The following is a 23,558-nucleotide window of genomic DNA, read 5'->3' as shown; positions in this document are numbered from 1 at the left end:
AACCAGAAATCGGGAAGGGGGGAAAAAACCTGAAAGAAAACCGTCACTAGAAAGAAGGCCTACCACTAGCCCCTCCCATCGGACCAACCACAAGAAAGGCCGAACTCGATGAGAAATGACACAGAAAGGGCGTACAACCAACAAGAAACTGGAAACCTGGAAGACAGGATAATCCCTGAAAGGAACCCATCTCAAGACCAAAGCCCTATCTTTAGCCCTACCCAGATAAAGGAAGAAAGACAACCCCGAGGAAGCCCTCATCGGGCGGCAACTATGGCAAGCCCTCTCAGACTAAAACCAACGAAGAGTAGTGAAACGAGTAAAAAAAGATATGCAGTGGGAATCAAGGAACGCCACGGCCCAGGGGAGGACTCGACTAATGCTGACAACTGCCGGACACAAGATGGGGGCAAACTGGCACAACCTCAATAGTCTTCCACCCGGAGTACAAATCGAGGGGCACAATAGACACCCTAAATAGGGGTAATATGTTACGCCTACTGAAAACTATCGATAGCCTCAAAAACATATCGACCAGCGATTTGGAATCGGTAGAATTTGTAGAACTTTTGGGATACTCAGAGGTAGAAGCAACAAAAACAGTATGGGCTACAGCAGAATTTCCGGAGAGACTGCTAAATGAACAAGCAAAGTTCGACTCTTGGGGAATAAAACTCCAGCCATTTCTTAAACCAAGATACCCAGATCCTTTGACACTTGATAACCAGCAAAGAAAAAAAGCAAATGGGCAGCCAAACCTGAATACAGTTCTAAGAGGGGCTCGGAGTAAAACCCCGGAGAACTTAGCCCATCGAGAACAGTCAAATAAGAGACTATCTGACAACTGTAGTCCGACCTCGCAAAAGTGGAGCGTGCTATCGAGAACTCTAAATGTCAAAGCCACAAACCAATGACATAGTAACGCAAAAGCAAATAACACACCCAACACCCTTAGCATGTGCTCCTGGAACATCAATGGCCTAGGAGACAAATTCCCGGATGTAGAACTAAACATCTACCTGCAAAGATTTGTCATCATTACACTGCAAGAAACCGGGTCCGATATCCCACCAGCACTGTCGGGATACAATTTGAACTTTCTGCCACCCACACAGAGCTCATTGTTTGGCCATAAGAAAGGAGGTCTTGCCACTTACTGCGCGCTACAATCTATTGTCGAAGTAGTACCCTGGCTTACAAGCTAGCCCCCCCAAATGCAATGCAAGCACTGCGACTGACATTTCGCAAACAGAACAAAAAAGAGGATATAACCCTAATAAACCTCTACTTACATCCCAAGGAAAAAACCAAGGGAGCAAAACAGCTGAAGGAAGAACTCGCAAAATTAATAAAAATTGAGAAAATGAACAGTTTGATCATCACAGGAGACTTCAACTTAAACATGCTCAGCAACCCAGCCTCCGAAAGTAACGACGACGAGGACCCCGTTGCCTGGGAGCAAAGCCATCAAGACCGCACCTCGGGAGGCAGAAGCTCAAAAACAGCTAGGAGCCTATTGGCGAAACTAGAAGAGCTGGGCTTCCGAGCACTCAACGGCAGATTTCCAGGTGACCGACCCCAATCCGCGACATTTCACAGTACTATGGCCAGCTCTACAATTGATTTTACCTTCTTCGCTCGCAGCATGTATCAAAGGGTAAAAGATTTCCATATCAGCACGATGGACTACAGTGATCACCTCCCTCAGGAAATCACGATCGAGGCACCAACAACACTAAGCCCTCCTGGTGCCAACAGATTAGGCTTAGATTTCTCAACAAATGAAAGACGGATAAAGTGTAAAACTAAAGATCCACAAAGCCTCTTACTGCAAACAAAACAAGCTTTAGGAGAGGCACAATCCGCATCCTCAAATTTAATTATATGCTGGGAGGCGTTCACAAAAAACTTGAGAGACAAAGCAGAAATAAACAAAAGCACCAGGACGGATGAAAAGGTCAACTCCGCGAAAAACAAGAACCATCACAACTTCAGAAACGATATTCGGCTAAAAAGGTTAAAGACCCAGATTAACAACACTCTCCGGAGAGCTGGGACAGACCCCACTGCCTGCCAAGCGCTGAGACAGCTAAAAGATAGCCGCAGGAAACTTATATGGCAACTCAAAAAAGATGCTGACGAGGTTTTTTGGGGGAAAACTCCTACACAACGCCAAAACAAACAACAGCGCACAGTTTTGGCAAAAGATCAACAGTTTGATCAGTGAGCGAAGCCAGGGGATTGAATCCCATGCGACGGAAGAGGCCTGGATAACATTCCTTGGCACACACTTTAATGACGGCAAGAATTGTGGAATGAACCATTTAATCCTAGAACCGGCTCTGAAGTACAGAAGTCTCCATACAAAGAAATTCCTGCATGTGACGAGGAATTCTCAATCACGAACTTACAAATATGCAATAGAATCTCGAAAGGGAGACGAGAGGGAGCACCAGGCCCAAACGGCATACCCCCAGTCGTATTCAAACAAGAGTCAGAATACTGGGCCGGTGTTTTCAAAACAATGTTTGAAAAAATCTGGCAGACCTCAACAATTCCACGATCCTGGAGGGGAGCAATTATCTCCCCAATCTTTAAAAAAGGAGATAGGAACGATTCAAGAAACTATTGCCTTATAGCCCTACATGACAATGAGGCAAAATACTACGCTGGCCTCCTACTCCATGATTTAACATCTTGGGTGGAAGAAACAACAGCAATCCCATACAACCAAACCGGCTTTCGGAAAATATGGGGACGACAACAAACATACTAGCCTTATCGCTTTTGATTGACTCGGCTGTAGCGGCAAAACAACCTCTATACCTGTGCTATATTGATTATAGCTCCGCCTTCGACCATGTAAACAGAAACATGTTGTGGCAAAAATTAAAGAGAATGAAAATTCCACCATTGTTGCTGAACCAACTAATTCTCTTGCACAGCAATACCTGGGTCCAGGTTAAATTAGGAGCAGGAGACTTCTTATCTAAGAAGATCCCCACAAGCACAGGAGCAAAGCAAGGATGCGTGCTTGCGCCAACTTTATTTAATCTTTTTATGGCTGAACTATCAATCTTGCTGAATGAAAACAACTCCCACGCACCAAAGCAAGGGGGCATCCAGCTGTCCAATTTATTCTACGCGGATGACTTGGTGTTGATCAGCCGGACTCCGATAGGCTTACAGCTGCTATTAGATATTACCTCCCAATACTCTAAAACAAACAAACTCAACATTAATCATGAAAAAACAAAAGTTATGTGCATTACCCATAGTAAAAAGAAATCAGCACCCAGCTGGTTCCTGGATACAAGGAAACTGGATGTAACAAGTAAATACAGATATCTGGGGGTCATTGTAGACCACAGGGGCAGCTTCATCCCACAACGCGATGAAATAAAAAAGAGAGGACTAATGACAGCTGTATCTCTAAGAAACTTAAAAAATAAGATCGCTGGACCAAATCTCGCTCCTCTAAAAAAGCTGATTCAAGCAAAACTGATTCCATCTATAACCTACGGAAGCAAAGCGATGAGAGGAAGGGATGCCGAAACAGTAGATGGAACAGTAACAAAAGCGATGCGCATGATCTTTGGCCTGCCGAGGTACACCTCACAGGCACAAATTAGACTTGAATTTGGGTTGGCAAAGGAAGAGCTGGCACGCAAAGGAGTATACCTAAAAAGCTGGTATAAAATAAGCAGGGGAGAAGCAACCACGCTCAACGCTCTCCTTTGGAAAGAACTGCAAATTAAAGAAAATTGCCCGGCCAGGCTTTTTCTAGAGGACGCAATAAAACAACTGGGGGTGCAACAATTGTGAGATCTACAAGGACCTCTGGCAGGCTTCAAAAAGGCAGTAAACAACATTGTCAGAAAAGAATCTCTCTTGCAGGACAAAGCTTCATTGTCGGAACGATCACACAGCTGGCTAACTATACAATCTTATACCAAACCCAGCCCACAAACATACCTTCAGACAAGCTTCACCAAAAAAGTAAAAGAGACATTTTTGAAATACCGGTTACGATTATTGCCCTTGGCAGACCACATGGCCCCCTGGCTGCGTCCCCCAAAGCCAGCAAAGTGCCTCCGTGTGGGAATGACGAGGAAAACATCTTACACCTCATTACCACCTGCAAGGAGCTGCAGCAAGATCGCCGGAACCTTCTGAGACCATTATTTAACAAAAAAGGGATCAGGTCCTGCAGGCAAGCGGTCCTTGCATGTTTCTCGGATGATGAAGTTCAAATGACTTGCAGACTGGTAAAATACATTGAAGTTGCAGAAGCCCGACTTAACAAAAAGACAGAACAAACGGAAAAAGCCAAGTTGATGGAACCCAGTGTACCATCTGTATCCACAGAGTTAAAATAATCGGATCACACAGAGGCACAGCAGGATCGCAGGAGCACACGAGGACAGATCTCCATGAAGCACAAGCACATGGGGAAGAGAATGTCTTGCCTCTCACACGGACTCCGGACTGCAATAATTAAATGCACTCCAATGGGGAAAGTAGGTCAGCCGAACTATACAAAACCCCCCAAGAGGAAAATAGAAGTGCCTCAGTGGTGGGCCAACTTTCCCTCCTACCTGCTTCCTCTCTTTTAACAGTTTTTAATCTTAGTACTTTTTTATAGCTTTTTTACAATCTATCAGAGTATTTCTAAAAACTTTCCATGCTGCTACAGACATTCAAAATAGTTTATTGATGTTGGTTTGTAATGGTTTTTATTAACTGTACAATAAAGTATGATGATGATACTTCAAAATGCATCAATGCCTTGATGGAAGTTCTAATCCTTAAACATAACACGCACCAAACATAAAGATCTCGAGCCATGGTCGCTCCACAATGATTTGCACATTGTGGGGGTTCCGCATTCTATGACTGTTGGACTGATGGAACTGTTTGTAGGAAAGATGTTCCTCATTCTTGTTTGGCACAGGCAACCTATTATCTATGTCCCTAGTTGTAAGGGTGCTTCGATCCATGGTTGTTTGCCCATCTCCAGCAGCACCATCTAGATCTATCATAGAGCGTGTGCTAAATTATAAGGTCTGGCACGCTATTTTTCAGCTGTCAATTGCTGTTCAAAAGTCACAGCAGGCCTTCCTCACATCCTTATATGCCAGAGACATAATACTGTAAAAGGTTTATCCTGTGGATAACCAAAACCCTGTTCTAAGAGAGATCATTAAACCTGGACAATTCTTTGGACTTCAAATGAACTGGGATAAGTCCATGATCGTCCACTGACGTGCACTGTATCCCAATAAACTATAAACTTCCCCATGTTTTGATGTCATAATGCAACACTTTATCTCGGTATACAAATACACCGAGACTCTGCTCTAGTTTTACATGCTAATTATGGCCCAACAGTCCACAAAATCAAGCAGCAGACACAACACTAGGCTCCTCTCATTCTGTCTCTAGCATTCTTTCTCCCCAGACTGCTTTACCTATTTGTAATTGCTCCACTGCTCCTTACAAACACCTTTTTCAGCACAATCTGCTCCATTTGTATTACTTTTGCATAGGCCAACAAACAGGCTAGAATACGTTGAGCCATGCTGATACTATCTTACTCCAGGGGTGGAATGGTACGCACAATTTAGAGTATTATTACATCGTCTCCCAATCCAAATATTTCTTTCCCTGGATTCATCCAGCATTTCATCTTCCCTCACATACTCACGAGAAAGATATAGCAGGTGCGACTCCTTTGATCTAAAGTATGAGAGCCCTACAGTACCATAACACTATTGTATAGTAGTTGGTAAGTGATTCCCATTTGGGAGGTGAGTAAGCCACCGCCTCATGATAAAATAAATACTTTTTGATTACAAATGCTAAACATTCTATATTACATGTCTTGAACTTCGTCAATTCATTAGGTAAGCATTCTAAATTCTTCAATGAAGTAGATTAGTCATCTATTTGTATATAAATCATCTTGAAGATCTGCACAGCCAACAAGCGTTTCGCCGCTTTTGATACACAGGCCTGAGGTCTGTTCAAGGCGTTCTTGTTTCAATGATTTGTGCTATCTTCCCTAAGAAAAGGTTCCACGTCCGAACAGCTTCTCACTGTCAAAAAGGGGGTCGGAGGGGTGGAATGGGGGTATAGAGGTACCCCACTCATTATCAGTCAGATCAAGTCTCCGACTGGTCCAACATTATCTATGCTCCAATTGGTTCCCTGAGACGGCCAGCCGCGGCCGCTGCAGGTAAGAGTGGTGGGGCCAGGTGAGGGGGGATTTCGAGAGATGACCACGAGGGAAAATTAAATAAATAATTTCCCCTCGTGGTCGTCTCTCGAAATCCCCCCTCCTCACCTAGTCCCACCTCTCCTACCTGCATCTGCTATTTTCAATGAGTAAATATATGCCCAGATAATTCTTTGAATGCTTGTAAAGCGACCAATTTCCATTCAGCCCAATCAATTTCATGAGGGAGTATTTCGTCTTTTTCTCAAAATTCTCTTTCAACTGCCAGCCAGAGCGCCTCCCACAATTGCAATCAACTACTGGATAAACTTGGAAGTACAAGAGATAGAGCTCTAAGGATTTGAAAAAGCAAAGTGTAAAATTAGAAGCAGATATAAGTTTTTCTCGTTGTAAATGTTAGTTGTTTTTTGGTTTCTTCCAGCCACCTTCTTCTGATGTTGTCAACCAGAAGCCGGATTTGACACCTGAAGAAATTTCACTTAAAGAGGTTTCATATATTTAGTCTGTATATATATTTGTGTCGAAAATGAAGGTTACCATGTTTAGCACAGAGTATGTGATGGTTATATACAATGAGAAATCTAGAAGCATGCTTTGTCCATCATCTACCACAGAGTAAGATCGGGTTCTCTTGTTAGACTCTCCAGCCTCTGTACCTCTTTGGCTTTGCTGATCCACAAATTACAAAGCAGATACAACTTTGTTGCTTGTGCAACAATTCTACTTTTTAATGAAAACAGTGCCAGGCTTTTCTCTTCATGTTATTTATTCAACCCTTAGTTCCAGGATTTGTTCAGCATTTATTTAAGCTCATAGGTCCTGTCTTTCAATCCAGTCCACTCATAAGACTTGCAATTTTTTTCATGTTTCTAGTCTCCTTGATATGCTTTTCTATAAACTGAGGTTCTTGGGATTTCACCACAGTGCAACCTGAGCAGAGCATTTTGAAAAGTGCCTGTTATGGAGGATAAGACGTTATTGGACTATAATACTTATACTGAACCTATACCTATACTTAACACTGTCTCTGTCATTTAGAGATTCAGGAACAATGAGTGAGAGTACCAGAAATTGGTTGAAATAAAATAAAACTTACTTTGCTGCTGCCGTTGAGTTCCACGTCTTCTCTCCTGCTTGCCTGTGTCCGCCTCTAGGTTGGAACAGGAAGTAGGAAGCCAGACTCCCACACCTAAGCCAATCACAACGCTGCAATGCAGCGATATGAATAGTTTGAGTGCCATGACATGTCGCTCAGCCAGGGGCTGGAGGTGTGGACATGTTCTCCATTCAGGCTCTAATGCAGCCTGCATGGAGAACAGGGACGTGTACATGACTGTTTTGGGTGGCCCGAGAGGGCCGACAAAACAGTGATTGCACACAGGAGTGTTCTACCACTCATCCCCTGAAGCTCCACCCGCCCCTTCATGTACTGCCACAGAATGAGGAAAAAATAAAAGGATAATAACATTCTGTTATTATCATTTTATTATTTCCTTTCTTTGCTGTTCCTGTCAGTGGGGCAGCGCTCTGCCGCCTTAGCCTAGGAGCCCCCACTGATCTATTGATAACTTGCTTTTTAATATAAAAGTTGTAATGATTTTATAACATGAGCCAAAACAATATTCTAGTTCATTGTGGGCTTCGTGCACCAGCCAGAATGTCCTGAAATGAGAGTACAACTATAGGCGTTTATATTGTTACATAATGTCGCCAGTGCTTGCTTTCCTCCTCTTACATCCCCAATGACTCTCCATGTTTGTTCTCTATATTCCCATCCCTCACCCAGTTCGCCTTCTACATCATGAATCCAAAACCGAATCTCTGGTCTTCATATGCAGGTATTGTAAACTTTCTTCAGGTTTTCAAGAACCTTCTTCGACAAGCACCAATTTTTATATTCTTTACCGCGGCTAGACTTTACGCTCAGAAAGTGGTCCATACCAGCTGAAGCAGTTGTTTGTGAGTTTATTTATATAGCTCTATTTATTTCATAAAAATATTGTTTCCTACAAATAGCATCTGTGACACATCTGTCAAAGTCCATGCAAAGCCAATAATCTCTGAAGGGAGAATTCTTTTCAGTTTCCTCCATCTTACTTCTGAAAGTGTTACTGCCCAGAAGCGGATGTATGACGTTACAACGCATGCTTTTACATCGCATGCCTTTACAACGCGGTTTTTACATCGCATACCATTACAACGCATAGCGCTTTTGGGTGTTGGATAGTGAATAGTTTAATTTACTATTCCAACTCCAGTCCCCGTGGACACTAGGGAAGGTTATTGGATAGTAAATTAACCTATTCCCTATCCTAGAGCGCCCCCCAGCGCAATGCGTTGTAATGGCTTGCGTTGTAATGACCGTGTTGTAATGGTAGTGCGTTGTAAAAGTTTCGTTGTAAGTGATGTTTCCCCCCAGAAGCAGGACTAGATACCAGAGGATGTATCACTTGAGAAAGTCAGTATATTCAGCCGTTTATATACATTTGCTGAAAGCTTTAGGGTTTCCAGGTCTGCACCGCATCACATCTCAATCCGGAGTAGGCTGGGGAGCAAGTTTGTCCCCCTGGAATGCCTTTCGACCTCCATTATCCATATGGGTCCAAATCAGGTTTGAAGCCTACGTAATTGCTGCCTAGTAAATCTGTTTATTCATTCCTGAATCACTGTTTCCACAACGATTCCTTCACGTTGTATTTATCTCACACATTTCACCATATTTTTTCTGGTGAAATTTACATGTGGGAAAAATTGGAAGTGCTGTATTCTTGCATTACTTTTCACAATTAAGGCGGCACTACCAGCCGCATCAGCATAACTTCTGCACTTGGAATAGGGTTGCTGGTGTCCTGCTCTAGCAGACTTCCATTTGAAACGCATTAGTTGTCCACTCCTAGGAGTGCCGGCTTTAGTGCGCAGCGGCCTGTGCGGCCGCACTGGGCACTGACCTGGAGAGGGGACACTGACCTCAAGGGGGCGCTGTGTTTAGCAATATGTTTACCATTTAAAGGCACCTACTGCAGAGTATCTTGTGCTCCCAGGTTTCAGGCAGTAATAAAAATGTCAAGATAACTGTTGCGATTAATATTCCTGCGAGAGAGAGATGGGAGTTTTGTCTAGTGGCAGTTTAGACTCGTCGCTAAACCCGGCCCTTCTTCCGCGGTGTGCACAGCCCTCAGCACTACTCTTCACCAGTTCATCCAGCCCATTCACTTGTTATATGTCGTCATTTCTCCAGCCTCATTCTTTCCCATGCTCAATGCAGCCTTGTTTCATTTCTTACCACTGTGCCTCTGTATGCCTGTATCTTTGCCTTGAGTTCAATGTTTTTCCATGGTTATGTGTAGGTCTAGTACATCCACGATGTAGACATGAGTCATTTTTGGTGCTCTGTGGTCATGCTAGACATCTTAGGACTGATTCACCAAACCATTTTCGTTCATAAAAGCGCTTTTGCAATCGAAATTGGCTGGATTATTTCTCACAATAGACTCACAAAAGGTGACTATTCAGACTCAGATCCATTTACTCCTACATAATATCACCCTACATTCTCATAGCATTCAAAAACTCATCCCTGACCCTTCCACTATTTGAATAGAGGTGTAGATTTACACCCGACAAATGCTGGACTCAATCCCTTTCTATGATGTGAAGAGGAAGAGACCTCACCCAAACCTCCAGGGCTATAGGGATAGTTGATTCTCCAAATAGAAAAAAATTTCTGTGTATAAAAAATCAAGAAGAAATAAACATGTAATTGCACAGCGGCGCTGCACAGTGTGTACAATTCCAATCTGTGAGGAGTACCTAACCACAAAAAGTTTCAAGACTTTCTCAAGGGCCCATCTGGAATACTGTGAATGGCACAGCTTTCCAAATATACCACTGGTAAGGATTCAGAAGAGCCAAAAATTCTTAAATCTGTGCATATGCTTAGGAGTAGATGCACAGGAGTTGCTTTGTGAATCTGGCCTCCGGTGTATTTCTGTGGATTTATAAATCTAAAAGTGTACATGTATAGGTTGTACAGTAACACATTTCCACTACTTAAAGACTTCTTTTCTGTTTTACTTTTAGACTCCTTCCAGCAGTACTCAAAAGAGGGTAGATGTCAGACCGAAAATAGTAAGTCTTATGCACAAAACAGATTTTTGAAATCTGGTAGAATGCTTTTCTGCCCTCCGAGGCCATGCACACTTTTCACAAAAACAAATCTACTACTTAAAAAAGATTGCATGTTTAATCAAATTAATGCCTCCAGCCAGGAACCATTAACGTACATGGCAACATTTAGAAACACAAGAGGGACACACAGAAAAAGAAAAATCTGGACAATGTATTTTCCCCACTGACTTGCATTGAATTGGAGGTAATTTTAGGGGGAGACCACTAAAATAAAGCCGGGATAAATAAAATTGGGAGTCTCCTGGCTGAATCCCGTGTGTGGGCATGCATGCACCAACCACTTCAGGATTCTCAAGTAACTCATGAGCTACGCCTCTCTGCAGCTCAGCTTACTAAATTAGAGGCTTTTGTTTGATTTAATTAATGTATGTATACCAAAATTTAAAAGCATAAATTCAAGATGAAAATGCACTCTGAGAACATTTAAGGTGATGTTTGGTGAAAAATGCTAGTGTGTGTGTGTAGTTATGTTAGAGGGAGGTATGCTCAACGTTTGGAATTGAGCAGGACCAATTTCTGATAGCACGCCATGTCCATTATAATACATGTCCTCCTTACAGCATATTCAACTTTTTTAAAGCTATTATTTGACTGCTAAATCATGCGGTGTTGGGGAAATTTAATATTAATACTATGCCATTGATGCCAAGAGCATTGCTACTATGGTTGGTGTATATTACACATATACTGATATTCCATATTAGCAAAGCCTTTTTTACGTTTCGCCTGCAAAATGCTTGCATTGTGCTTGCAAAATCTCTTGTAATGAAAAAAAAAACTTAAAAGAGGCTTAGAGCCCGTCCTTTAATTACCGTTATTTACTGTTGGCTGGCTTCTACATCTCTTACGGTTCCTCTCTTCTTATTGGTCAGCCGATCCTCCTGCCATCCAACTTCCTCCTAGGCTTCAGAGTTCTAGTCCAAGTTGTGGAGCTTGTACCAAGTACTGCTTCCTGTGTCCTTTCACTGGTTGCAGGTACTCTTTTTTAAATTTACCACAGGCACTCTTACAGAGTGCGTGTCTGGAATCCTCTCCATGTGTCCGCAGTCACTTGACAGTTTAGCCCCCGATTCCATACCTAGCAGCACCCCTGCTTGTCCCCTCCTCTCTGACCTCTAATACAGCAGCAGTTTCTTGAACTTCAGCACCGCCTTCTCTCCGTCATCTCGCAGATTCTAAACCCCTTGGACAGCTCGGCTGCAGCTTTATTCTTGCCACTCACCGTGCGGCCCATCATGCGCCTCAGTCCCCACATCTTCCCAGCTGACAGAGACCCGAGCCTAGGACCGCAGCAAAGAGGCACGCTGACTCCCTCACAGGAAAATTCTGTTTAGCTGAGAGCCACTGTGCCCAGAGCAGCCCAGAGACCAGCCAGAGCCTTGGACGCTCTCAGCGCCGCCTACTGACACCCCTACCTGCACACACAGAGGTCGAGCCTTGGCTCTACCCACTCTCTCCTTGCTCCCCAGCGACTATCTGCCATCCTCCCGCTCCACTCAGAGCCCAACTGTGCCCACCATCTCTCCACTCCCCAGTGGCCAGCTACCATCTCGGTGCTCTGCTCAGGACTTGACTCTACCAGCTATCACTCACGTTGACATCTTATTCCTCCTCACAAACCTTTCTTTGTCCTCCCTTATACATTTCTTCGTTTCACTATTTTTACTCACTAGTCTCGCTATATATTCTCTCCTGTAAGACTTCCTATTCTAGGATCACAGGATGTTAAGCCGATGCCGAGACTCTAACCTGGTTCCCTAAGTCTGCAACTCTTTCATTTATGCTACATCTATATACTCACATGCAGGGAGAGTAAATGATTTGCCCACAATCACAGGATGTTGAGTTGACACCAAGGATCACATCAGGAGCTCAGCTCCAAAGACTGGAACTCTTGCTGTTATGCCACATCCGATCCCTACATTGACAAACCCAATAGCTTTTGCAGGCGAAAAAAATCTATTTGCTTTGCCGATGCTTGCTACGTTACTGTTCACAACTATGCCTGATGAACTGAAGTGATCACTGCTCGTATATTGCATATGGTGGCCACTAATGTGCCTGATGTGGTCCTTAATACAACTCTAATAATATTAATAGTTCGGGATGATTTTCATCCAACATAAGTAGCTCTAATCACAGAAAACGTTGGAGATCCCTGAAGCAGTTGTATCTGAAAGAGACACGTTAGTGATAGATTCCTTACCTTAGAATATCCCCAGGCGTTCGACTGGATCCGGAAATGTTTGCATAGCAGTACCCTTGCGCGCCAGTAGGCGTCGTCTGCGGCTCCGCGTCCGTCGTCGGTGTACTTAGACGCCGCCTCCGGCGCCGTGTTCGGGCGGCGCCGTCCCCGATGCCTCCCTCGATCCGGTTCCGGCGCCGCTCTCGACACCGTTTGGAGAGTTTTACTTCCATGAACCGGCCCCATCATTTGACACCCCTGAATATCAGGAGATGGGTTATGAGGAGTATTGGGAGGGGTCTGAGGACCCTCTGACACGTGAGTGTCAGTCCCAGGAGGACTGGACAGGTGGACTTGGGGATGCCAGTGGTCTGGACACCTCGCCAGACACTGGTTTTGTCTCACCTCCTACCGTGGCTAAGGAGGAGGGGACAACCAACAGTGTGGTGTTGACGCGGGCGGCCATGGCCTTGGGCCTTGAGCTTCCCGTCGCGGCCGTGATGACTAACCTCCTCAATGAGGTCCTTAAACCGCAGTCAAGCTCGGCTGAGCCTCTGCTGCCGTTTAATGAGGCCTTAACCGATGTTCTTTTGGGCACTTGGTCCAGGCCCGCTACAGGTTCGCCTGTAGATAGGAACGTGGCCAGACGCCACCGCCCGGCCCGGGCGACCCTTGTTTCCTGTCCAGCCACCCCACCCCTGAGAGCCTGGTTATCCAGGATTTTAATTCCCAGACCGCATTCCCGTCGGCTCCACCTGACAGGGAATCCAAGAGGTATGAGCAATACGGCAAACAAGTATTCTCCTCCCTAAGTCTGGGACTGTGGTCTTCCAATACTGCATTCCTCTTGGGCCGCTACACCCACTCTCTGTAGGATACAATCGCAGACGTGCTGCCAGAATGCCCGTTGGAGGTACGGGCTAAACTCGGCCGGGCCCTTGTGGAGGGCCGAGATGCAGCGCTGTATTCTATCCGGTGTGGGCTGGATACCACCGACTCACAGAGTAAGATCGGGTTGTCTTGTTAGACTCTCCAGCCTCTGTACCTCTTTGGCTTTGCTGATCCACAAATTACAAAGCAGATAAAACTTTGTTGCTTGTGCAACAATTCTTCTTTTTAATGAAAACAGTGCCAGGCTTTTCTCTTCATGTTATTTATTCAACCCTTAGTTCCAGGATTTGTTTAGCATTTATTTAAGCTTATAGGTCCTGTCTTTCAGTCCAGTCCACTCATAAGACTTGCAATTTTTTTCATGTTTCTAGTCTCCTTGATATGCTTTCCTATAAACTGAGGTTCTTGGGATTTCACCACAGTGCAACCTGAGCAAAGCATTTTGAAAAGCGCCCATTATGGAGGATAAAACGTTATTGGACTATAATACTTATACTGAACCTATACCTATACTTAGCACTGTCTCTGTCATTTAGAGATTCAGGAACAACGAGTGAGAGTACCAGAAATTGGTTAAAATAAAATAAAACTTCTCTCCTGCTCGTCTGTGTGCGCCTCCAGGTTGGAACAGGAAGTAGGCAGCCAGACTCCCACCCCAAAGCCAATCACAACGCTGCAATGCAGCGATAGGATTGGTTTGAGTGCCATGACATGTCACTCAGCCAGGGGCTGGAGGTGTGGACATGTTCTCCATGCAGGCTCTAATGCAGCCTGCATGGAGAACAGGGAAGTGTACATGACTGTTTTGGGTGGCCCGGGAGGGCCGTCCAAACAGTGATTGCGCACAGGAGTGTTCTACCACTCCTCCCCTGAAGCTCCACCCGCCCCTTCATGCACTGCCACAGAAGGAGGAAAAAATAAAAGGATAATAACATTCTGTTATTATCATTTTATTATTTACTTTCTTTGCTGTTCCTGTCAGTGGGGCAACGCTCTGCCGCCTTAGCCTAGGAGCTGCCACTGATCTATTGATAACTTGCTTTTTAATATAAAAGTTGTAATGATTTTATAACATGAGCCAAAACAATATTCTAGTTCATTGTGGGCTTCGTGCACCAGCCAGAATGTCCTGAAATGAGAGTACAACTATAGGCGTTTATATTGTTACATAATGTCGCCAGTGCTTGCTTTCCTCCTCTTACATCCCAAATGACTCTCCATGTTTGTTCTCTATATTCCCATCCCTCACCCAGTTCGCCTTCTGCATCATGATTCCAATACCGAATCTCTGGTCTTCATATGCAGGTATTGTAAACTTTCTTCAGGTTTTCAAGAACCATCTTCGACATGCACCAATTTTTATGTTCTTTACCGCGGCTAGACTTTACGCTCAGAAAGTGGTCCATACCAGCTGAAGCAGTTGTTTGTGAGTTTATTTATATAGCTCTATTTATTTCATAAATATATTGTTTCCTACAAAAAGCATCTGTGACACATCGGTCAAAGTCCATGCAAAGCCAATAATCTCTGAAGGGAGAATTCTTTTCAGTTTCCTCCATCTAACTTCTGAAAGTGTTACTGCCCAGAAGCAGGACTAGATACCAGAGGATGTATCACTTGAGAAAGTCAGTATATTCAGCAGTTTATATACATTTTCTGAAAGCTTTAGGGTTTCCAGGTCTGCACCGCATCACATCTCAATCCGGAGTAGGCTGGGGAGCAAGTTTGTCCCCCTGGAATGCCTTTCGACCTCCATTATCCATATGGGTCCAAATCAGGTTTGAAGCCTACGTAATTGCTGCCTAGTAAATCTGTTTATTCATTCCTGAATCACTGTTTCCACATCGATTCCTACACGTTGTATTTATCTCACACATTTCACCATATTTTTTCTGGTGAAATTTACAAGTAGGAAAAATTGGAAGTGCTGTATTCTTGCATTACTTTTCACAATTAAGGCCGCACTACCAGCCGCATCAGCATAACTTCTGCACTTGGAATAGGGTTGCTGGTGTCCTGCTCTAGCAGACTTCCATTTGAAACGCATTAGTTGTCCACTCCAAGGAGTGCCGGCTGTAGTGCGCAGCGGCCTGTGCGGCCGCACTGGGCACTGACCTGGAGAGGGGGCACTGACCTCAAGGGGGCGCTGTGTTTAGCAATATGTTTACCATTTAAAGGCACCTACTGCAGAGTATCTTGTGCTCCCAGGTTTCAGGCAGTAATAAAAATGTCAAGATAACTGTTGCGATTAATATTCCTGCGAGAGAGAGATGGGAGTTTTGTCTAGTGGCAGTTTAGACTCGTCGCTAAACCCGGCCCTTCTTCCGCGGTGTGCACAGCCCTCAGCACTACTCTTCACCAGTTCATCCAGCCCATTCATTAGTCATATGTCGTCATTTCTCCAGCCTCATTCTTTCCCATGCTCAATGCAGCCTTGTTTCATTTCTTACCACTGTGCCTCTGTATGCCTGTATCTTTGCCTTGAGTTCAATGTTTTTCCATGGTTATGTGTAGGTCTAGTACATCCACGATGTAGACATGAGTCATTTTTGGTGCTCTGTGGTCATGCTAGACATCTTAGGACTGATTCACCAAACCATTTTCGTTCATAAAAGCGCTTTTGCAATCGAAATTGGCTGGATTATTTCTCACAATAGACTCACATAAGGTGACTATTCAGACTCAGATCCATTTACTCCTACATAATATCACCCTACATTCTCATAACATTCAAAAACTCATCCCTGACCCTTCCACTATTTGAATAGAGGTGTAGATTTACACCCGACAAATGCTGGACTCAATCCCTTTCTATGATGTGAAGAGGAAGAGACCTCACCCAAACCTCCAGGGCTATAGGGATAGTTGATTCTCCAAACAGAAAAATGTTTTCTGTGTATAAAAAAACAAGAAGAAATGAACATGCAATTGCACAGCGGCGCTGCACAGTGTGTACAATTCCAATCTGTGAGGAGTACCTAACCACAAAAAGTTTCAAGACTTTCTCAAGGGCCCATCTGGAATACTGTGAATGGCACAGCTTTCCAAATATACCACTGGTAAGGATTCAGAAGAGCCAAAAATTCTTAAATCTGTGCATATGCTTAGGAGTAGATGCACAGGAGTTGCTTTGTGAATCTGGCCTCCGGTGTATTTCTGTGGATTTATAAATCTAAAAGTGTACATGTATAGGTTGTACAGTAACACATTTCCACTACTTAAAGACTTCTTTTCTGTTTTACTTTTAGACTCCTTCCAGCAGTACTCAAAAGTGGGAAGATGTCAGACCGAAAATAGTAAGTCTTAGGCACAAAACAGATTTTTGAAATCTGGTAGAATGCTTTTCTGCCCTCCGAGGCCGTGCACACTTTTCACAAAAACAAATTTACTACTTAAAAAAGATTGCATGTTTAATCAAATTAATGCCTCCAGCCAGGAACCATTAACGTACATGGCAACATTTAGAAACACAAGAGGGACACACAGAAAAAGAAAAATCTGGACAATGTACTTTCCCCACTGACTTGCATTGAATTGGAGGTAATTTTAGGGGGAGACCACTAAAATAAAGCCGGGATAAATAAAATTGGGAGTCTCCTGGCTGAATCCCGTGTGTGGGCATGCATGCACCAACCACTTCAGGATTCTCAAGTAACCCATGAGCTACGCCTCTCTGCAGCTCAGCTTACTAAATTAGAGGCTTTTGTTTGATTTAATTAATGTATGTATACCAAAATTTAAAGAGTTCTAGTCCAAGTTGTGGAGCTTGTACCAAGTACTGCTTCCTGTGTCCTTTCACTGGTTGCAGGTACTCTTTTTTAAATTTACCACAGGCACTCTTACAGAGTGCGTGTCTGGAATCCTCTCCATGTGTCCGCAGTCACTTGACAGTTTAGCCCCCGATTCCATACCTAGCAGCACCCCTGCTTGTTCCCTCCTCTCTGACCTCTAATACAGCAGCAGTTTCTTGAACTTCAGCACCGCCTTCTCTCCGTCATCCCGCAGATTCTAAACCCCTTGGACAGCTCGGCTGCAGCTTTATTCTTGCCACTCACCGTGCAGCCCATCATGCGCCTCAGTCCCCACATCTTCCCAGCTGACAGAGACCCGAGCCTAGGACCGCAGCAAAGAGGCACGCTGACTCCCTCACAGGAAAATTCTGTTTAGCTGAGAGCCACTGTGCCCAGAGCAGCCCAGAGACCAGCCAGAGCCTTGGACGCTCTCAGCGCCGCCTACTGACACCCCTACCTGCACACACAGAGGTCGAGACTTGGCTCTACCCACTCTCTCCTTGCTCCCCAGCGACTATCTGCCATCATCCCGCTCCACTCAGAACCCAACTCTGCCCACCATTTCTCCACTCCCCAGTGGCCAGCTACCATCTCGGTGCTCTGCTCAGGACTTGACTCTACCAGCTATCACTCACGTTGACATCTTATTCCTCCTCACAAACCTTTCTTTGTCCTCCCTTATACATTTCTTCGTTTCACTATTTTCACTCACTAGTCTTGCTATATATTCTCTCCTGTAAGACTTCCTATTCTAGGATCACAGGATGTTAAGCCAATGCCGAGACTCTAACCTGGTTCCCTAAGTCTGCAACTCTTTCATTTATGCTACATCTATATAGTCACATGCAGGGAGAGTAAATGATTTGCCCACAATCACAGGATGTTGAGTTGACACCAAGGATCACATCAGGATCTCAGCTCCAAAGTCTGGAGCTCTTGCTGTTATGCCCCATCTGATCCCTACATTGACAAACCCAATAGCTTTTGCAGGCGAACAAAATCTATTTGCTTTGCCGATGCTTGCTACGTTACTGTTGACAACTATGCCTGATGAACTGAAGTGATCACTGCTCCTATATATTGCATATAGTGGCCACTAATGTGCCTGATGTGGTCCTTAATACAACTCTAATAATATTAATAGTTCGGGATGATTTTCATCCAACATAAGTAGCTCTAATCACAGAAAACGTTGGAGATCCCTGAAGCAGTTGTATCTGAAAGAGATACGTTAGTGATAGATTCCTTACCTTAGAATATCCCCAGGCGTCAGACTGGATCCGGAAATGTTTGCGTAGCAGTACCCTTGCGCGTCAGTAGGCGTCGTCTGCGGCTCCGCGTCCGTCGTTGGTGTACTTAGACGCCGCCTCCGGTGCCGTTTCCGGGCAGCGCCGTCCCCGATGCCTCCCTCGATCCGGTTCCGGCGCCGCTCTCGACGCCGTTTGGAGAGTTTTACTTCCATGAACCGGCCCCATCATTTGACACCCCTGAATATCAGGAGATGGGTGATGAGGAGTATTGGGAGGGGTCTGAGGACCCTCTGACACATGAGTGTCAGTCCCAGGAGGACTGGACAGGTGGACTTGGGGATGCCAGTGGTCTGGACACCTCGCCAGACACTGGTTTTGTCTCACCTCCTACCGTGGCTACGGAGGAGGGGACAACCAACAGTGTGGTGTTGACGCGGGCGGCCATGGCCTTGGGCCTTGAGCTTCCCGTCGCAGCCGTGAGGACTAACCTCCTCACTGAGGTCCTTAAACCGCAGTCAAGCTCGGCTGAGCCTCTGCTGCCGTTTAATGAGGCCTTAACCGATGTTCTTTTGGGCACTTGGTCCAGGCCTGCTACAGGTTCGCCTGTAGATAGGAACGTGGCCAGACGCCACCGCCCGGCCCCGGGCGACCCTTGTTTCCTGTCCAGCCACCCCACCCCTGAGAGCCTGGTTATCCAGGCTTCGAATTCCCAGACCGCATTCCCATCGGCTCCACCTGACAGCGAATCCAAGAGGTATGAGCAATACGGCAAAAAGGTATTCTCCTCCCTAAGTCTGGGACTGTGGTCTTCCAACACTGCATGCCTCTTGGGCCGCTACACCCACTCTCTGTAGGATACAATTGCAGACGTGCTGCCAGAATGCCCATTGGAGGTACGGGCTAAACTCCCTTGTGGAGGGCCGAGATGCAGCACTGTATTCTATCCGGTGTGGGCTGGATACCACCGACTCACTGGGCAGGGCGAATGGCAACGACGGTGGCGATTCGTCGCCACACCTGGTTGAGGTCCGCCAACTTCTCGGTCGATGTCCAGAATACACTCATGGACATGCCGTTTGATGGCCGTCGCCTTTTTGGCGACAAGGCAGACCATGCACTTGAGCGCTTTAAGGACTCCAGGGCTACCGCCAGGTCCTTGGGCCTCTCGGCCCTGCGCCAGCAAACGGGTGCCTTTCGCTCCTGTCGTGGCCAAGGAAGGGGCGCCCCCACACGTGCTGCCAGCCACGCACCACAGACTAACATCCAACGCGGTGGCAGCCGTGGAAACCGCCGTGGAGGCGGTCGGGGACAACAGCGAGGCCCATCCACACCCTCCCCCGCAGCATTCACCTCAAAACCCTCCTAGTCCGTGCTTTCAGGCCCATGTGACGCCAGTGGGGGGCAGGGTTCGCCATCACCTCCTCCACTGGCGCACTGTCACATCGGACAGGTGGGTGCTGCAAATCGTCCGAAGGGGCTACTCCATCCCATTCGAGGCGACCCCACCAGCCATGCCACCGCAATACCACCGCGTATCGGGGGATCATTTGCGACTTCTGCAGGAGGAAGTTACGGCCCTCTTGGCAAAGGGGGCCATCGAGCGCGTTCCTGGGCCAGAATGTAAATGTAAATGTCATGGTACTTATAGAGCGCACTGTCACCAGACGGTCACCTTGCGGTGTCGCCTATTCGGCTTCCTGGCACTGATACTCACACCGCTGTGGAACCCCTCCTGGCTTTCCCTGTGAAGTGTCCACTCCTGGGCACCCCCAGGGTGAAGCCAGGCATCCTTAGCGCTGTTGGGGCCGGTGTGGAGGCTAAGCAAGCTATTGCCCAGAGTTGCAGCGTGGGGCTCGTGATTAGAATAGGCACCGAGGCGAGAGAATTATTATTTTTTTTTTTTTTAAACCTTTATTGAGTTAATCAAAGTATGACAAGCGCAGGCCTACAACCACAGAGGCCGGCCGCAAACACAGGAATCCGATCAGGAGTCATGCACGTGTATACGACCAAATAATATCGACAATACAGATACAGCATGCGATCGTATATGCCTCAACGCAGAAGGATATCAAAGGTTTAATTTTAAAGTTATAAAGAAGCAGAAGTGGCTGTACTATCGGTGGCGTCACACCATAACATGAAGTTAAGAAGAGATGGGGGGGGGAGGTACCCCGCAGTGCAAACAAGTCCAGGTGATGAGCAATATGAACCTTGGGCACACTTTGCCCGCCGAGGCTGACGAGGAATAAAAGACAATGTAATAGCAAGCGATTAGCGAGCACACCCTCCCGAAAACCCACCCTCCGGAGACAGTAAGGTATAGGCAAGTATAGACGCCAAACAGAGAAAGAAAAAAGATAAGGAGAGACAGCCAACCCTACTGTAAGGGAGGAAAAACCCTACCCAAAGAAAGAGGAAAGAAAGAAAGGGGACCATAGAACAAAACAAACTAAAATAACAAACCCCCCCAACACCCGCCACCCTGCACCCCTGTAATGGCTACGGCCTACCCCACTAACAGCGTGCCTGTCGCCCCGGAACACCCCAAAGAAGGGAAATAAAGAAAGCGGAGGAGGAGAAGAACAAACATACTCCCGGCCACCTATACCCCCCGCCATTAGCGACCTCCCCAAAACATATTGTCTATTATTAAAAGCAAGTATTAAGCACCAATATGGGGAGGACCTCAACCAAAACCACCCGACTCCCAGTGAGATACACAGTAAAAACCCGGGCATAGATCACAAAGCGTAGCTAACCCCAAAAGTCAAAGACAACCATGACAGTTCGGTTCTTCACGATAATCTACGTCGCCAAAGCCAGCACTCTCGCAGAAGGCGAAGCGTCCCAGATAGTACAAAGCAGAGGCATCTGATCTAAGGCAGGATACAAGATGAAATCAGCCCTGACCAGTGCGATTCTTTATGAAAACCCATGCCACCCAAGCCACAGTATTCATGTGGTAATCGAAATGTCCATAGCAGTTCGAAGCAGCTGAATCGGACCGAGGACAGGATACAAGATGGCGGCATCCACAGGACCAACGGGGAAAGATAAAGGAGATAAGCAGACCTCTCCGACGGTCACTAAAGAGCTGTTCGTGGTGATCAAAACCTTCGGCAACGATGTTTCGCCGAGCAGGAGTCATACCGGGAAAGCTAACTACGGTCTTAGGTGCAACATTCACGAGGCCAAAATCATCGACGTGAGCTGAGGCAGGCTGCCGCGCGGGAACCTCAGAACAGTAGGCCAAATCTTCCACTGGAACCACAGAATGCTGATCGTGTGTCGCAGCATCATCGTCCGGTCGCAAGCAGATATTTCCCAGCGTTTCTGACACTCGGTCATACGTGACTGTGAATTGGGAGTGGAGCGCCCCAATGGCGGCCATCACGGACCTCAACGATGGTGCGCCATCTGTCCTCTCCATCTCCCCCCCCCCAAAGAGACGAAGCAGGACTCGAGCCCCAGACTCACTTCCGAGGCTCCAGGCACACACGAAGCCGATGGCAACAGCAGGCGCTCCCTCAGCTGGTGATCACGGCACCTTCGCCGACCGCGGGGGCCCCCCCTTCAACACCGCCGTCCCCAGCAGGGTCTCCGGGCGAGCGGCCCCCGACCGCGGCGCACGATGCACACCCTGTGTCACGAGACCGAGTCCTCAGTGCCAGCCGGTAACTGGATTGCAGATCGGAGATGCAGAAAAAGATCCGAGTACGGAAGACCGGACGAAACACTGGTTCCACAGCCGCTGTTGATCAATTCCAGCCCGGATGGGCTAGAAATCGAGGTCTCGGCTTCAGCCCTGGAGTAGGCCGAAAATGGAACACGACATAACTCCACCACCCAGTATGTTAGGGAGTCCGGGATTGCACCACCGGTATCAGGCGAGCTTCATACACACGGGAGTCTGGCGTAGGTAAAGGATAAATGACAGGATATGCGAGCTGCCGGCAGAGGTCGACGGAGCAGGGAGCTTAAGCAGCCATCTTGGATCGTAGCGTAGCTCCTCCTCCGAGGCGAGAGAATTAACAGGTCCGGGGAAATTGAGCCCGAGACCCCGCCGAGGCGGGAATCGAACCCTGGTCCCTGACCAGAACTCTGCATCAGGGTCTGCCGCTCTAACCATTGAGCCACACTTCCTCCAGAAGTAGGGTGTGGTTGCTACTCCCACTACTTTCTGATACCCAAGAAGGGCAAAGGGGGCCTACGCCCTATCTTGGACCCACGGAACGTCAACGGCTTCCTCCGGACCCAGGAGACTGGATGGTAGCGTTGGACTTGCAGGACGCTTATTTCCACATCCCCGTCCTACCTGCCCACCGACGCTACCTGCGGTTCACGGTTGGCCACGAGCACTTTCAGTTTACCGTGCTCCCCTTCGGCCTTACCAGTGCCCCACGGGTGTTCACAAAGGTGATGGCGGTGGTCGCAGCTCAACTGCGCAGGTTACGAGTTTCAGTCTTCCCCTACCTCGACGACTGGTTGTTGAAGGCGGGCTCGCCCCAGACAGTCGTCAGCCACCTACAGACGACGGCAGATCTCCTGCACCAGCTGGGGTTCTCCACTAATGTGCCGAAGTCACACCTGTGCCCCTCTCAGAAGCTCCTCTTCATCGGAGCGGTTCTCGACTCGGCGCAGTTTCGGGTTTATCCACCCAAACAGCAGGTTCGGGATATTCAGGCTCTGATTCCACTCTTTCAGCCTTTATCCCGGGTTGACGGTGCGGCTTCTGGGGCTGATGGCCTCCTGCATCCTTCTGGTGCATCACGCCCGGTGGCGGATGCGGGCTCTGCAGTGGGACCTGAAGTTTCAGTGGGCCCAGCATCAGGGCAACCTATCCGATCATGTCCTGATCTCGGAGGGCACTGCGAGACAGCTGCAGTGGTGGCTCACGGACCGCGAATGGGTCAGCGGCAGATTCCTCTCTCTTCCCCAACCAGAGCACGTAGATGTGACGGACGCGTCCCTCCAGGGCTGGGGAGGCCACATGGGAGAGGCAGGGATCAGAG

General features: G+C 46.9%; 1 protein-coding gene across 17 annotated transcripts in view; it reads left to right on the top strand.

Annotated features, from left to right (window-relative positions):
• The window catches only part of LOC144823305 (uncharacterized), a 559,034-nt gene that overhangs the window by 298,541 nt on the left and 236,935 nt on the right, over window positions 1-23,558 (top strand). For 16 of the 17 annotated variants that reach the window (XM_078681830.1, XM_078681822.1, XM_078681741.1 and 13 more), the window contains 3 exons: window positions 6,660-6,725; window positions 10,319-10,366; window positions 16,751-16,798. In XM_078681830.1, coding sequence (XP_078537956.1) covers window positions 6,660-6,725; window positions 10,319-10,366; window positions 16,751-16,798 — 162 coding nt within the window. The remainder of the gene's footprint in view (window positions 1-6,659; window positions 6,726-10,318; window positions 10,367-16,750; window positions 16,799-23,558) is intronic. The other variant, XM_078681730.1, reaches the window with a different exon arrangement.

This window comes from Lissotriton helveticus, chromosome 1_1 (assembly GCF_964261635.1).
Source record: "Lissotriton helveticus chromosome 1_1, aLisHel1.1, whole genome shotgun sequence".
Classification (NCBI taxonomy): domain Eukaryota; kingdom Metazoa; phylum Chordata; class Amphibia; order Caudata; family Salamandridae; genus Lissotriton; species Lissotriton helveticus.
Note: the sequence above shows the minus strand (reverse complement) of the source record. Positions and strands in the feature narration are given on the sequence as shown.